This window comes from Manis pentadactyla, chromosome 16 (assembly GCF_030020395.1).
Source record: "Manis pentadactyla isolate mManPen7 chromosome 16, mManPen7.hap1, whole genome shotgun sequence".
NCBI classification, from domain to species: domain Eukaryota; kingdom Metazoa; phylum Chordata; class Mammalia; order Pholidota; family Manidae; genus Manis; species Manis pentadactyla.
Genome location: NC_080034.1, coordinates 13084864 through 13102818, shown reverse-complemented (window position 1 = coordinate 13102818; position 17955 = coordinate 13084864). Strand labels below are relative to the sequence as shown.

The window sequence follows — 17955 nt, the reverse complement described above, 5'->3', positions numbered from 1 at the left end:
GATGAACAAGAAGTGGGCTGAGATAGAGACAGAGAATCAAAGTCTAGAGAACACAGACAGAAAAAGCATGCTTATACAGATACTGAAAAGCAGCCATTAACTTGGAATATATTAAGTTGGTGATGTCACATTGGACATGTATGAAAGTAGGCTGAGCTTTAATTGATGGGATACCAAATTAAACAGGTTTGGTGTTTGCTGGTCAATAGACCATAGAGAAAGACAGATAAGGAGTTTGAGATGGATGTATCGGTGGGCTTGTTAAAAAGGGAAACAAGGACCAAGGCCAAGGGTGATGGACAGAGGAAAGTGAATGCAGTCAACTAATTAGAGGTGCTGGTTAGTTGTAGAAAAACATTGCATGATTATGCTATTAGACACATGAATGAGCTTGACATACATGAAGCGATCAGAATGGAAGCATTTAAATCAAAGTGTTGTAGGATGTGCAATTAGAGGTTATGGTAAATTATAACATATGACCATGTCAAATGGACCAAGATCAGGAGGAGGAAGAAAAAAAATCATTGCTAAATAATTGTCAAAGGAGTTAAGTAACTAAGGTGGGTGCACTTCTAAGAGGGATATTGAAGTCTTCAAAAAAATGCAACAATGGTGGTTGAGAAAAGGATAAGCCAGATGCTAAAGCCTTTAGTGGGCGGGGGGCAGGAATTGAGAGAAGAGAAGATACTCGAAAAGGAGCCTTTGAAGGGAGAAACAGAGAGAGAGAATGGCATTACTGGTATCATATGCTAACAATGGATCGGCTTTCAGGAGGAGGAAGCAAAACGGTTCGGATACGGCCACAAGGCTATTTATATACTCCTTGCCAGTGGTATACAGGTTGTGGAAGAATGAATGGTAACCGCCCAATAAAAATACAGGTCCTCAGGTTTCAGTTAGAAAAAGAAAGGAAGGTATACAGAATAGATTGTGATATTGGAGAATTTGCTGCTGCTGAAATAAGATCCACAAGGCACAGCAGGAGGATATTTAAAAGTGTTGGAGGTTGCAAAGAGCATTACGGGACCAAGATTCACTTAAGCGGCTCTGCCCCAGAAGACTTAGGGGTCACATAGTGTTAAGTCAACCTTTATGTACAGAGGATTGTACTACCTTTTGTCCTCATATTTTATTATTTATTATTACAGGGAAATTAATAGGTCCAGGACAAATGGAAGAAAGGTTATGTTGGTGTGAACATACGTTCTCAAAATGAAGCTCATTAGGGGACCAGAATTGAGGATGACTTCTGTCCGCTCTAACAACCCTTGAAAATATAAAATTATATGGCTAGTAGCAGAAGCTATTCTTGAATGAGGAAATATCAACAATGTCCTAGATATTTTAAATTGTAATATAGTTGATAATCAGCATATGAAATTATATAAAACTATATTTACACTTTAACAATGATTTTCTATGTTAAATTTCAGAATGATTTATTCAAAAGAAAAGTTAGCCTTATAAATATAGCTATTGATTTCAAGCAAAGAAAAAAGTAGCAACCCAGATTTTGAGATAATTAACTCCAGGAGATTGAGGTTTCCTGTTAGTTGAGAGTTACTGAGTGACCCAGTGGAAGCATTCCATTGCTTAACAGACTCCTTATCGAAATGTGTGATTGCTATTTTAAAAGGCATTTTTCAAAATTAATGTGAAAATATAACTTTATTATAGCAAAAGGAAACATGTTGACCTGTGCATTTCTGTAGATACAGTGTTCCATTTCAAAGTCACAGTGCATGATTAATTAGGTTTACTTGTGACATAAGCTGATAGCCCTAACTCTACCCCTAGACTAATGAAATGCTGAAACCGAGTTGAGAAAAAAAAAAGTATGTTAATACATTGATTTGACACATAAGCAGGACAAGCTGTTATTGCAACTCAGTGAGTAGGAATCAGGAAAAAAAAATAAGCTGAGAGAATAAAGTAGAACATTATCATTCCATGAAGTATCTTAGAACCTGAGTGGGGTAAAAAGACGTAGAAAGCAAAAAACGAGTATCATAACATTCTTGATTTTTTAAAGACATAGCATTTATATTTTTCTAATAGTATATGGTATCTTTTACAAAGAAATGACTTTCAATAAATACTTATTAAACAATTGATTTCCAGACTGGAAAAAACTGTCATAAGGAAAAGACATCAGCTGTTCCTATTTACATTTATTTCCTGATTAATGTCTCTTCATTTCATTCTGACTAATTCAGAATATGATCATCTTTACTCACACAAAATATTAGAGTCATTGCATTCAGTAAATATCAGCATAGGTAAGTGTATGCGTCTGTATCCTTGTGTGTGCACTCTTGCATGTGTGTGAGATGGCAACGTTAGGAGTGTGGTATATGTTTTTAAAGCCTTTATGTCATTTTGTGGTACAAACATTTCCCATTCTAGTGTACAGTGGAGATAGGGATCCTGTATGTCAATGCATAATGCCCTTCCCTCTGCTAACAATGCACCACCAGCAGAGAGGTCATCAGGGACCCTGGAAAGCCTCACTGGGGTTGTGGTCTGCAGTGCCCTGCACAGTTCGACTCCTATAAATGCCATGGGACCCAGGGAGAACTGCCACATTAGCACTGCCTTTGGAGAGCATTGATACCTGTGAGCCCATTTAGTCCCTTCCACTCACTTGCAAACCAAGTCTAAACAATATTTTCCCCACCATTCCATCAAACTGCTCTTTTCAAGGAAACCATTATCTCCGATTGTCCATTGCAAAGATCAGTTTTACTTTCTTCTAATTAGATATATCTAGCCACATATTTTGAGCCAGTCTAGCATTGTCTTAATATTCTTAAAATGTTTTTTAGTTTCTGTGATGATCCCCTATTTTTTTTCTATCTTAACTCACTGACTCCTACTTTTTAGCCTCATATTCCAATTATTCAACTTGCTTAAATACAGGAGTGTCCACAGTCTCAGCACACAGACCACTCACTTCCCTACCTAGGCTCACTCTAAGCTCATCTCATTCAGTTTCCTGGTTTTAAGTACCATGTCCATGCTGCTAGCTTTCAAATGAACGTGTGTGGCCCAGACATCTCTAAAATGGAAACCAACAGACCCAAATGCCTACCTCAGTATCTCCATTTGGCTATATCATGTGTCTCCACTAACATGTCCAAAAATAACTTCTTGACTTCTACCCCTCCCAACCATGCTTCTCCTCCTACAGATTTCTCCGCTTTATAATACTCTATTGCAACTTTTCAATGGAGTCAACAAACTTAGAGTTACCTTTGGTTTCTTTTCATCTCATATTTGACTCATATTTAGTCCTTTAGCAACACAGTGAATTCTCCTTAGAAATATATTCCAACTGTGATCCTTAATTACCATCATCACATATCACCTAGGTGGCAGTGCCAGTCTCCACCATCAATAGGCTACATTGTCACAGTAGCCACCCAGCTCTTCTCCTGGTTTCTTCCCATGGGATCACATATCCGTTGTGCAGTTTACGTAAGGGAGTCAGTGTGATTCTTTACCATAGTATCTACCTACTAGAATATAAGTTTCTTGAAGGAAGGGCATTTTGTCAGGGTTTTTCTTTCTCCTCTGATGTAAAAGAGTTTCTATTACAGTAGGGAAGTTTCTAGAAAAACAGGTACTCAATAGTCATTAAATGAATGGATGAATGAGTCATTTCATTTCACATCCAGAGTTAAGACCTTCCTCTCACTCAGTAACATCCAAAATACTAATTATAAACAAATTAAATAATGAATTACAGAAAGTATTTGGGAACTATTCAATGTGTTACACAGTAAGAGGTTCTAGATGTACAGGAATGATTAAAACAGCCATTCTTTTGAATACCTTACAGCAGGATAGACTTTCATAGTAAGTCAAAGTTATTGTCTATGATGTGGTCAACTATACTGTAGGAATATTGTTTACTTTTCATGGGTGCTTAATAATGGGTGAACAACAGTACAATGAATATGACTAAAAGTTAACCATTTAAAATGTGATCAAATCATATCAGTGTTTACAAAAATTTTCAGAATATTTGAAACTTTTGAATGTTTTCAGTTGTAAGTAACATAAACCCAGCTCATATAGACTAAACTGACAGAGGATTTATTGGCACAGATAATCAACTAGTTCAGAGGGGGTCTTGGCTTCGTGCAGAGAAGAATTATGGTTCTGTCTCTTTTTAATGCTCTCTTTTTTAAGCCCTACACTTCCTTGTATTTTGGCTTTGTCTCCTTGAGGAATCTCCTTATGACTGCAAGGTGGTCTGTGATAGCACAGCTATGTACTGCAAGACTCTCTTTTGATGTCACTGCAGGGTTTGCCTGTTTCTTTCTTCTTTAAAATCTCTAGCAGGAGGTTCAGTGTCACAGGAATGCAGACTTCCTGCCAAATAGTTATTTAAATTATCAAAGGATGAAATAGTTCCATATATAGCTTGCCACATTTTATTTCCTCTGGTCAAACAACAAAAAAAAGTGAAAAAAAAAATCCTCTTCTTTCCCTTATGTAGACAGAGAGGAATAATGGTGAGAAGTGGGAGGAATTCTCTGGTTTCTGCTCTACCATTTCTGTGTCACGTCCTGGTGTTGGAATTGGGCAAGTGTTTGTACACCACAACGGTCACTGTGAATGACCTCATTGCCTAGCCAATGCTGACTCTTGAGTTTGGGCCACTCTTCTGGTCCTGCACTTGTTAGCTTGGGGGTCCTTGTATATTTGAGAGCCATGAAACTCAGGGCTCAGGCTTCTGTGTTAAGGGTCACTTGCTGCTCCTGAGCGGATAGATCAAGGATTCTGCTTCTCAGGAGCCCACAGAAGGACGATATCCAATCCATTCAGTCTCTGAGTTCTTGTCCCCATTTCACACTGTTCAAAGATACTTTTCTCTCCTTCTTGCCTTGGCAGAATCCTCTCTAATGTATGACTTGCAACTCAGTCCCTTGATCTCCTGTACATTGCATTGGGTACTGGCCAGTCTCCTCTAGATGTTTCCCTTCCACCTGTGTCCATCCTGCACTGTGTACTTGAGGATGCAGACGAGATGCTTCTGCCTGGTCCTGTCGGGTCCTAGTAACTTAATAATTGGCTAACCTGATAGTATCAGTTTATCTACTTGAACATATGGACTAGTTCTAGATTTCTATGGTTAGATAAGAGAAGAACTGAAGGCAAATTACCTCCTTAAGAAAGAGAATAACACACTAGTTACAAGAATTTATTTGGTATTTAATTACCACACGCAACCCAGTGTTAGAAAGAAGTTCATTTTTAACTGTTCCTATAAACTAGCATTTCCCTTAACACCTAGAAAACTCAACACTTTAGGTGTCTATGGACACTTGGCATAAAAATGATATTTCTAAGAGGACTAAGTAACAGAAGTGAAGCATCAGAAGTAGCTTTGATGGAAGCAGGTGGGACCCAAGTGGAATCTAGTAATTAATATCTTGGAGTCATCAGACAGTTGGAAGGCAACTCTAGTGATTTTTTGAAATCACTGGACAGTGTTTTGGTTGAGGGTATCAATACTTTCACTAACAATTTGAAAGTAAAATGGAGTTAGTGAGATACAGCAATTACATAAAATAAAAGAAACTATTTAGAAAAGAACACTTAAAGAGTTTCTCTTAACACTCAAAAGAAAAATCAACCAGGGTTCTGCCAGGAAAAGGATGGTTCACTCAGAGTAATTTAGAAGAGTTGACCAAAAAGACTAAAGGTTATGAGTAAGAATAGTTATGGGAAACCAAGAATGTATGATTAGTCATTCTGGGTGTAGAAACTGGGAATTGTTTCCCTTTATGCTGATGGGGTAACTAAGAATGCAGTTAATAGAAACCAGGGAGAGTATTAATGCTAGAGAACATTTTGATATGAACTATGAACCTATATAGTGAACATAGTTAATGCCAACCTATGAATTGGCAATGAGGGAGTGGGAGAAATAAGTACCTGACCTCTTTCTCCTTCACCTTCTACCTGCTGGTCACCATTATCACTGTTTTAATCTTCTGTCTCCATTTACTCCTTCCCAACCCCATAATTTTTCTCTCAGATTCAGAATAGAAGGGTAAAAAGCTCCTGTGAGGTGTGTGGATATAGCAAGGGAACGGTAGAGGAGGGTTTTCTGCATTGATGCTGTGTAAACTGAGCTCACCTTAATCAGTAATTCTCAAAGCACGGTCTCCAGATCCATAGCATCCTCATCACTGGAGAGCTTGTTAGAAACGCACATTTGCAACCTTCATCCCTGAGTAAATGGATTAGAAACTCCAGGGAACACCTGATTGTGTTTTAAATAGCCCGTCAGGAGATTCTAAGCAGCTAAACTGTAAGAATCACTGATCTAGAAACACATGCTTTCCCAGATGGCAGTGTACGAATAAATGGTTAACTTAACCCGCATTTAAGTCAAAGGTCTTTTATTTTTCTTCTTTTCAGTCATTCCCTTAATCTCTTAAGAAAAGCAGACTTCAGGACTATTTTTTTGTCATTATTTCAACTTCATACTTTATTGATTTATATTGATTATATGTCTATTACTTCCTCTTAGGGTTAGAAATGCTTTTGACTCTCACTGGTCAGTTTGGCAGTTGGGAATCTAGGGATTAGAAATTCTGCTTTTGCATTTCAAATTTTTATCACACTTATGATTTCTGAGGCTCAAGTGTTCACTCATTCAAATCTTGATATTCAAATTAGACAATGTGTTGTTTCTGCCTTGTTGAAGCAATTTTGTTTTTACTCTCCTCTCACTCACCTTACATTTTACCCTCTGTTAATCAGGACTCTAACCAAAAGTGGGAACAATGTTTTTCACTAAGTAGATTCAAGATGAGGATAATGTATGCCAAATTCTTAAAGAATGTGGGCAATCTCAACAATCAGAACACATACAGTGGCTCCTATTAATTTCATGAGTAAGTTTACTTCAAAGTTATTACAGTTAGCTTACCTACCTGACGTAATTTCACCCATTCTACGAAAATCTAACCTGACTTTATACAACATCCATCCTATCTAAAACATGCTTAACAAAGCATTCCATATTAGTCTCCATAATTTAAAAATATATTTATTACTTATAACAGGACAATCAGCAAAATTAATATCAGTAACAATCCACAATCAGTAATGCCTCTGGTTATCCAGTTTTCCACTTGATGATGAAATTTAAAACAAAGCCTAGACAACCAGAATAATTCTAATAATAAGTGCCAACAAAAGTATCATACTTAATAAAAATAAAATAAAATGTATATGATATATATAAACATATTTATATAATAACATCCATATTTTAAAAAGTTGATCACTTATCTAGATAGATTCACAAATATACTAGTGCTATAAGACTTGGAACTAGAAGTTATAAAGTAAATAGTCCATATTTTTAAAAGGATAATAATTGTACTTATTAATAAATTAATATGTCAAATGCATACATAAATTTGATTGGATTGGTTACATCTTCCAAGATCTTGATAAAATTAAAAGGTTTCTATTCATTCTGTTTTGAAAATGTCACATTTTAAAGGCTGAATATATTTTTTAAATCTTGCATTTAGATTCTTTTGAAAATACTATTCATTGTACATCTGTGATATGTATGTATATTCTAAGTTTCTTTTCAGTGTGTTTTAAGGCTTTCCTGTACCACAGCTTTCAAGCTTCTGGTCTCATGAATATTCTAAAATTTTGAAGCTGTTTACTGCCCTTCAGTGGTGCCCAACAGAACTTACTTTAAACGGTCAGATAAAAGTCAAGCAGGTGTGAAGAGTACAAATTTTACTTTTTAATGGTGTGAGCAAGTAACTATAAAGCTTCTTAAAATGGACTAACATTATAGGCCCAGATAACTAGGTTACCTCTGTCATTTACAAATGGGTAATTTTTAGCAAATTCTTAGTTAAACAAAGGACTGTTTCCTGAAAGTTTGCCTAAAGTTACTAACTAAAAAGTATCAGTGAATTGAAGGAAGAAGTGATTACTCTATAATCTGCAAACATAATATTAACATTACATGCATATAGTAGAAACAATACTGTAGGTACTTATATTCATCTCTATCTAGAGCTTGAAATATTATTTAGGTAGCCTAAAAATCTTCATTATAGAACAAAATGCATTTTTATAACTGTAAGCCCAAATTATGTCTGTGGATTTCTTAAATGTTTATTTGAAGCCAATACCACAACAATTAAACCCATAAAAACACATTTAAAAGTTTCTATATCAACTTGAAATACAACATCATATGCATGCCATTAAATGAAATTTAAACTTAGAACAGTGTTTCATTATTTCTACATGGCTTTAAAATTCATATATTTTCATTTAAAAAATAGGAAATTAATTATACCTGCAATGATGATCTTTCTCATATTTCATACAGGAGGCATTATTCATGCAAGGAAATGTCTTGTGTGGTGTTTGAAGTCTCTTACAAAGATTGCTTATAAATATTGGTGAACAGAAGCACATGAGACCCTAGAAAAAATTAAATGCATTTTTTAGAGAAGTTTTTTATATTTCAAAGACAGTGAAAGGATTCATACCTGGGGTGGGGTGGGGATTATTTTCATAAGCATGTAGAAGTTCTCTGTGCAACAATGTGGAAGATTTTTTTTCCCCAAAATATCACAACAGTGTCTCCCGTTTCACAACTCTTCATGCTATGTGACTTCAAAACTCCTCTAATGAAGAGTCAGAACAGTATCTTCCCCTCCCTCCCTTGAATGCAAGCAAGCATAACTATGGAGTGGAGAGATGCTCTGTGACTTTCAAGGCTCGGTTTAAAAGGCCATATGGTGTCTTTCTAATTATCTTGGATGTTTGCTCTTAGCATCTAGCACCCATGCTGTGGGGAAGCCCTAAGCCATGGGGAAAAGTTATATTTAGGGTTCTGCCTAACAGTTTCAGCTGAGGGCACACCAACTATCAGACATGTACGGGAGCTAAGATATGAATATGAATTTATTTCAAATATGAATCCTATGAAAATGAAAAGATAATGATTTGTGGGAACCATTCAATTATGTCTTTGTGTTATTTATGTAAACATTAAATTAAAAAAATAAAATGTAATAACATTAAATAAATAACAAAACAATAAGCAATAACTAAAAACAAAAGTTTACAAACTTAATTTGTTCACAAGAGAGAATTCTGGAAGAGCAAAGCATGAAATTGAAGATTATTTTTAAAATTGGGATTGCTTTTTAAAATGGGAAAAAGTGAAAATAAACAAGTAAGGTAGCTTTTCTGATACTCCTGTGTTTGAAAATTATGTTAATGAGAACTTTAATTATTTATACTTTTCAAATAGTTTGATAATGGTAAAACTATATTTTAAAACCACTCCCTTGCATGTTAGATTCAGACTTACATTTGGAATATCATTGCAGTCAGTATAATTCTGACATGGCATTGATGAACACTTATTGACTTTAGTTTCACAGCTTTGATTGAAAACTCCTTCTGGGTATTCACAGATGTAAGCAGAGCTTTTATTTTGCCAAATACCTTCTTTCCAACAAGACTGAGAAACACAATGTTCCATTGATTTCTCACAGGATGGACCTTAAAAGATCACACACAGAAACAAAGAAAGTGTGAAATAGATATGCAGCTAAATTCACAGAACAGGTCTTTAGAGTTCATGGAATCTTTTTTTAACACAGATTTATCATGGTATAATTTACATATCATAGAATTGATTCACAGCAAATCTATGATTTAATAACTTTTGCAAATGTGTAGAACTAGTTGACCATCACCACTATCCAGTTTCAGCACCTTCCTGTTACCCAGAGAGGAGCTCTTCAATGGTCCCTCTGTGTTCTTAACTCCAGTCCTAGGCAGCCATTAATCTGTCTGTCTACACAGATTTGCTTTTTCTGGGCATTTCATTTAAACGGAATGGCATGATATTTTGGGTCTTGTAATTGGCTTCTTTTTCATAGCATAAAGTTTTTGGGGATTTGTCATGTTGTACCATGTATCAATACTTTGTTACTTTTTTATTGCCAAAGAAGAATTTGCAATGTATATTATTTTTAGTTTATTCATTCATTAGTTGGTAAACATTTGGGTTGTTTCCACTTTTGAACCTTTTTTAATGAGGAATAATTAACATACAACACATTAGTTTCAGATGTACAACATAATGATTCTATGTACATCGAGGTAATCACTACAAGCTTCGTTAACATTCATTACCACATTTTTTTCGTGTGATAAGAACTTTTAAGATCTACTCTCTTAGCAACTGTCCTTCATAAACAATGAATTCACACACAATTATTTGGGTGGAACACATTTTCGTATCCCTCAGACAGATTCTTAGCAATGGAATTGCTAAGGTATATGGTTAATTTATGTGTGTCTTTTTAAGAAAGTGCCAAAGTGTTGTGCAAAGCGGCTGTGTGTCACTTCACTTTCACACCCGCAGTTTGTGAGATATCCTGTTTCTCCCCATTCTTACCAACATTTGATATTGCCTGTCTCATCATTGATATTTTAGTGGGTGTGAAATAGTGTCTCCTTGTGGTTTCAATTTACATTTCAATTAAACTAGTGATTTTGAGTATCTTCTATTTATTCACCTGTATTATCTTTTCTAACAAAATTTCTATTCAAATATGTAGACTTCCAAAATTGTAATACTTTATTTTAAACAGTGTTTTCTTTGGAATATTCTGAATATAATTCCATTTTAGTATATGTGACTCGCAAAATACTTTTTCCTTTTTTTGCCTTGTCTTTTCATTTTCTCACTTAATGAGTTTTTGATAGGAAATTTTGATTTAAGTCCAAGTTGTAAATGTTTTTATTTCATTAAGCTACATTTGTATTTTTTTCTTTTAAATATCATGCTTTCGGTGTCATATCCAACAACTTTTTGCCTAATCAGAACTCATAAATATTTTCTCTTATTTTTTATTAGAAGTTTTATAATTTTAGCTCATATTGAGGTCTCTGATTTATTTGAGTTAATGATTTTTGTGTAGTGTGAGACAATGATGTAGTTTATTTCATATATGTATTATATATTATACATTTTATTTATTTATTTCATGTTGATATACAGTTGTCCCACCAAAAATTTTTTTAAAGACTTTCCTTTGTCCATTTACAGTATTAGCTTAATGAGTGGTGGGCAGCGAGGAAATGTGAAAGGCTGAAAAGATGATGATTCAGGTCAGAAAGTAACATTTGATTTAACTTGAAGGGATTCAGATGCATGTTTATTCGACAGTTATAGCAGAAGAAGTTGGAAAATACAGTAGAATGTTTCAGTTGCTATTTATTGCTTTGGGCAAGATGGTACATGAAATAGATACACTCCAGGTTATCTTAAACACAAAGAACGGATATCTTAGAAATATTTGGGACCTATGTTAGGAATAAAGAAGAAATATGACTATTTATGCATATAGATTCATGTTGTCTAGAATATTTCTATTTCTATTTCTTCATTTTATTAAAGTGTTTGTATAAGTCACCAAGTGAAAATAAACCACTTTATATCAAAATACACAGCATTAAAAACACCTGTTTAAAATATAAAGAATGACGAGAGTGTAAATGAAAATATAAGTGATGCATCTTTCTATTTTACATGTATTAAATACTAAGGCACATTTCACTGCAAGCTGATGATGAATTTGAATAGATTGCTACATCTTGTTTTGTTACACTTTTTATGGGCAGCCACACAAAGCAAAAATAAATCATGCAAAACCTTCAGGGAAGCATAACAAAAAATCTTTAAAAACCATAGCCTATTTAGCAGGAACAATTTAGCAACCTGAATTTTAAAATAATAATCTAAACAGCCTAAGAAATGTTATCACAGAGAAAGAAAATACAGTCAGCATCAATAGTGCAGATCCTTCAAAGTCTTTTAAAATAACAGACTTGTTAGTTTCATTTCAATAAAAATTCAAATATAAAACTTACAATTCAATCCTGGTGAAAAAGTAATAAACACAAATGAAAATGCAAACTTTGAAGACAACACAGTTACAATTTTTATGCAATTAACCAGAGATACTCATTTTTTAAAGTGCGGTGCAGAAACAACAATGCCTCCTTTGTGACTGATATGCATGTGGGCATCTAATATATCAAAGTGTTTTTCAGTTCATCATGTATATTGTGCTTTTTAATTTACCATTTTTAAAATAAAATTAAAAATGACATATGTACATATTTTGTATTTGCTCTGCATAAATAATATTATATATCTCCTATGACAAGTGGTTATTTCTCTTGAAGTGAACCATACAAAGGAATATTGGAGTAACAGGGAGAAAGATAACAATTTCCTGCTCTTAGATTCAAAAAATGCAACCAATTACTATAGCTATTAAGAAAATTAGTGCTAGTGCACAGAAAGCAGTGGTCTATTTGGAACTAAAATTATAATTTATTTGTCAGGGAGAAAAGTTTTATCTGTAAATTATTAACTTAAAATGGCAATGAACCTGTTAGAAGTTTAAAATGTTTGGTCACAAATAACCAAAAGGTGCTAGAGAAACTAGTATAATGGTGTCTTTCCAGGAGGAGAAAAGTAGGGGAATGGAGAAACTGGGTCATATTTGTATCACTAGGTTATTTGCACCAAATCTTTATAACATTTGAAAATAATTCATAATATGTGTGATACGGGATTTGAACAACGTTGAGTTATACAACTAGAAATGTACTGTTTTACGTATCAGTCTTTAGTTTTCCTAAAGATTGCCGAGTGACCCATTGTTACAAGTTTGACTGAACTTGAACCTTATATCCTCTTTGATTTTGTGTGTTTGCTTTGCTGACCTATGTCCTCAATAATTTCTTTGTATTATTTGGTAGGTCACAATCTTTCTGATTTTTCACATGCTTAGGATGTTATTTATTTGGCGTTCATGCTTGAATGCAAGTTTAGTGGTGTATAAAATAAAACAATATAATTTGGGTTTAGAGCTTAGTAGAGCCTGGATGAGAGATGTAACAGGGTTTACTCTACACCTTGTATGATTGATAAGGAAGTTTGATTCTAATCTAATTTTTTTTTGTAAACTGCCTGTTGTTTTGTTATTATCTGAGCTTGGTTGATTGGTTGAGCCCTTCTAGAATTTCTTAGGAATTTTAACATTTTCAACGACATCTGTTTTAAAGTGTTTTCTCATTGTTATAATTTCTGCTTAATACTCTCTTGACCCTTTCAATCTACTCAAGTCTTTCTTCAGGTCTTTTTTTTTTTTTTTTACTATACTATATTTTATTAGTTTCACCCCTCCATCTTCTTATTGCTTCCTTCTAGAATTTCTATTATATAAAGACTGGTACTTCCTCAACTACCTTTTCTGAGGCAAGTTGCCTCTTTTTTATTCCATGCTTACAGCATTTGCTTTATCTTCTGTGAGAAGTCCTCTACTACAAGTTTCGACAATCTAATTATTATACGTCCTATTTTTCAGGCTGTATATACATTCTGAAATTAGTGATCACGGATTTAATTTCTAAGAAATCTGAAACTTGTAATTGCCACAGTGTCATTTTGGATGTACCTGAAAGTATTGAAATTTTTTCCCTAATTAGATCAGCCCTCTCTTGAATTTAGTCCTTATTTTGTTGGGTTTAGAACTTCTCTTCTAAGTGTTAGTAAACGTAGATTCCTACATAGGATTTCACTTTTCTGGTTATAAGCGATGCATGCAAGGTACAGCTAGGTGGATACACTGACACCTGATCTCAGGATAGGATATCCTTCTGGCGGCAGTGAAACTATGATTAGTATTGATATTGTTTGTGCTGACTTTGGGGTTTTGCTTTGTCAGGTTGCTCACTTCTGAAAGCTATTCCTCACTTTCTTTTTTAGGTCTTTCTTTTTCTCCTTTAAATTCTCCTTGCATAGGATTTGCATATCTGTATTTTCTCCGATATTTTTTCTATCTTTTTTACTCTCACTGAGACCCTTTCTAAAGTAGTTATCCCAACTGAACCTACTAGAGTTTTTAAATTAATTTTCCTAAAGGTTGTCAAGTGACCCATTGTTACAAGTTTTACTGAACTTGAGACCTTGCCAAGATTTCAAAATAGGAAAAACTGTTCTTTCTACTTCCAAAGTAATTTGTAGTGCATGTTTTTAAGCTGTGTTTCTCTCTAACTTGGCTTTTTAATCTACCAGATACAATGGCCCTTCTATTTTCCCAGAATTTCTGAAAAAAAGAAAGTCTACATGTAATGCTCCAGCAACATCATGATTATTCATTTTAATGGAATGTTTTGTGGAAAGTAATATAAACACATATGTTTAGAATCCCAGATTAATCAAGTATTAAAAACTTCTCTTACTTAAAAAAACATTCTTCCCCACAGATATAAAGTAAGTAAAACAATCCTCTGATTGATTAATTTAGATTAATATAAGGCAAGGTTTATATTTTGCATTACTGCTGAGTCAGCCACTTAAATATTGAATGAATGAATAAATTAATATCACATCTGAACCTAATGTCACTAAATTTCATGTTTAAATTACTGAGATCCTCTCACTGATTAAAGGTAAAATTGAAAGGCAAATTCCTTCATGAATATGTTTCATTAACTGGTTAGGTTATAGACCTATGAAACAAACATTTATCAATATTTTTGAAATGTCACCTGTGTACTAAAATGTGTCCTGTGCTACACAGAGTAAATGAAAATACAAATGCAATCTTGATCATTTATGAAAGTAAAGGCTTAATGAGACTCAAAGTTATTTCTGTAAGTCAAAGATTGCAATGCTTTACATTTTACTATTTGTTGTTTCTGAATTCTATTTTCACTGCTTTCCAGATTAAGTTTTGCTTTATACAGCTGAGTACAAAATATATATCATTTGAAAGGAGACATCCTTTATTATAGGCTAAAATTCAGGAAAAATTCAAAGTAATTTTGCAAATTTTTGTAGTCACTGATATAAAGGCTAAGAAGTAGAAAAGAAAGGACAGATTAAATTCTCGATTCAAATGGAAAGCTTTGTAAAGACTGCATGGGATCTCTAGCATCTCTTACAATGGCTTGTAAGTCTATAATTACCCTGTGTAAAGAGATTAATTAAATATTTTCACAGTGACTATAGCATTTTATTTAAAAATGAATTATCAACAAGAATACAGGAAGAGTCTATAGCAAACAAACAAACAACTCTTAATGTAATTGGCCACATTAGCAGATTAATGAAACAAAATCATAGGATCATCTTATTCAATGCAGGAAAAACTATATAATAAAATGCCTCATACTCTGAATTTAAAATGCCAGAACATCAGGAATGAAAGGGAAATTCCTAAACCTGATAATGGTTATTTACTAACAACCAACAACACACATCCCTTTTAATGGTGAAGCACTGCAAACATTTTCTTTACAGATCAGGAACAAGAGAAGCCAGCAATCACTGCGTCTATTCAACAAAGCACTAAAGGACTGAGTCAGAACAGTGTGGTGAGAAAAAAAGAAAAGAAAGGAACAAATGATGTTATGATTGTCTATTCAGTGCTTCCCAGCATTTTTCATCTCAGGGAATACACAGAAAATGCTACGAAAATCACATCAGTGCCCTGCCACAATTGTAACCCATTTGTGACAAAGCAGTGCTCCCCTGCAACTGGTTGGGAAGCCCTGTTCCATGTAGTAAATCCAGGGAATGAAAGATCATTTTTTGGAAGAAAGTATTCATCAAGCTTGCTGGACAAAATATCAGTATACAAAACATATGGATTTCCTCTGTAACTTTAATAATAACAGTTTGAGAAAAAGATGTTCAAGACAGTAATTATAAATGATATGAAGGAGGTAATTACAAATAAAGAAGCATTGTTTAAACATATGTAGAAAGATATTGAAACCATTCTCCCAAAAATCATTCTACAAATTCTAATCAAATTTCTAATCAAATCCTACAACTTGATACACAAAGGCAGAGTCAAGAACAGCCAAGACAACTTTGTGACAAACAAGAAGAGAGGTAGATCTTATGAGATATTTAGAGTTACAAAGTTAATGATTCTACAGAAATTAAGAAAGTATGGTGTTTTGGTGTAACACTGGCTAAAAATATCAATGGCAGAATAGAAAGCCCAACTTAATGTAATACTTGTGTTTCCCATTTTCTTTTCTTTAGCTATACTATGTTAGAAAACTTTGAGGATGGTTTTACTCAATTTATACAACCCTGCTGTTTTACTGAAGTAGTATTTAATAGAAAATTTGTTTCAAAATAATACATTAATGTCCCAACAACTACAGTTATGAATGTACTGAGTGTCAGAAATTAATTACAAGGCTAAAGAGAAGGAAGCATACATTAGTGCTATATAATGGTGATATGGGCTTTAAGATCTTGTGTTAGGATACTTCTGAATGCATGAATGAACATGAATGCTTAGATGGTAGCTGAAAAATATAAGAGGATATTATAATTTGTTTAGTATGTCATTTTACATGTAATTCAGTATATTTGATCTTTATCCCTACAAATACAACAGGAAATTAGGGAAAAAGAAGATCAGTTTACATTACTTATGATATTTAAGCATAAATACTTTCTACATACCTAATTATCTCCTTCATATCATTTATAAATACTTTCTAAAGAATAATTTATTCACAACTACTATAATTTAAAGATTAAAGACAACTTCATCTATGCTTCTATAAGAACTGTATAAGATAACACAGCTTTGGGGAGGAGCCAAGATGGCGGCGTGAGTAGAGCAGCGGAAATCTCCTTCCAAAATCACAGTTTTGAAAATACAACAAATACAACTCACCCTAAAAGACATACCAGGAGACACAGGACAGCAGCCAGACCACATCCACACCCACGAGAACTCAGCACCTGCTGAAGGGGGTAAGATACAAGCCCCGGCCCGGAGGGACCCAAGCACCCCTCCCCCCAGCTCCCGGCGGGAGGAGAGGAGTCGGAGCGGGAGGGAGACGGAGCCCAGGACTGCTGAACACCCAGCCCCAGCCATCCGGGCCAGAGCGCAGACACAGTGCATGCGTGGGGTGCTGGATACTAGGGAAACAGGGCAGCAAGAACAGAGAGCGGGTCCCACAGCCGGCGCCCCTGTGACAAAGAAAAGTGAGTGCTTTTTGAAAGACTTAAAGGGACAGGGACGCCACAGCTGGACAGAAGTGCCACGGGACACTTAGCCCAGCAGCTGTGAATCCCGAGGAACTCAGGGCATCCAAAGCCCCTATACAGAAGGGCGGCTTGGAGGCCCCTCACAGAGATAAAAATCCTCCCGGCCGTTCCCCTCTGATGCGGCTCTGCCATTTTGGAGCAGCAGCAGGAGGCAGGCCACGGCCACAGCAACAGCGGAGCTAAATAAACTCCATAGCGGCAGGGCAAGAATCAGAAGCCCCGTCTGCATGCAGCTGCCCAGCACAAGCCACTAGAGGTCGCTGTTCTCCCAGGAGAGGAAGGCCACAAACCAACAAGAAGGGAAGGTCTCCCACCCATCACTTGTGCCAGCTCCACAAATTATCTCTATTGCCATGAAAAGGTAGAATCTAAGACAGACAAAAATCACAGCGACAGCACCCGAGAAGGAGACAGACCTAACCAGTCTTCCTGAAAAAGAATTCAAAATAAAAATCATAAACATGCTGACAGAGATGCAGAGAAATATACAAGAGCTAAAGGATGACGTCTGGAGGGAGATTACAGAAGTGAAACAATTTCTGGAAGCATTTATAAGCAGAATGGATAAGATGCAAGAGGGCATTGATGGAATAGAAACCAGAGAACAGGAACGCATAGAAGCTGACACAGAGAGACATAAAAGGATCTCCAGGAATGAAACAATATTAAGAGAACTGTGTGACCAATCCAAAAGGAACAATATCCACATTATAGGGGTACCAGAGGAAAAGGGATAGAAAGTGTCTTTGAAGAAATAACTGCTGAGA

The 17955-nt window shown here is 34.9% G+C and overlaps 1 protein-coding gene across 1 annotated transcript in view; it reads right to left on the bottom strand.

Moving 5' to 3' along the window:
• EYS (eyes shut homolog) overlaps window positions 1-17955 on the bottom strand; it is a 1412275-nt gene that overhangs the window by 1346766 nt on the left and 47554 nt on the right. Inside the window, 2 exon segments of the mRNA XM_057494276.1 lie at window positions 8360-8487; window positions 9386-9579. Of these exon segments, the coding sequence (XP_057350259.1) occupies window positions 8360-8487; window positions 9386-9579 (322 nt within the window).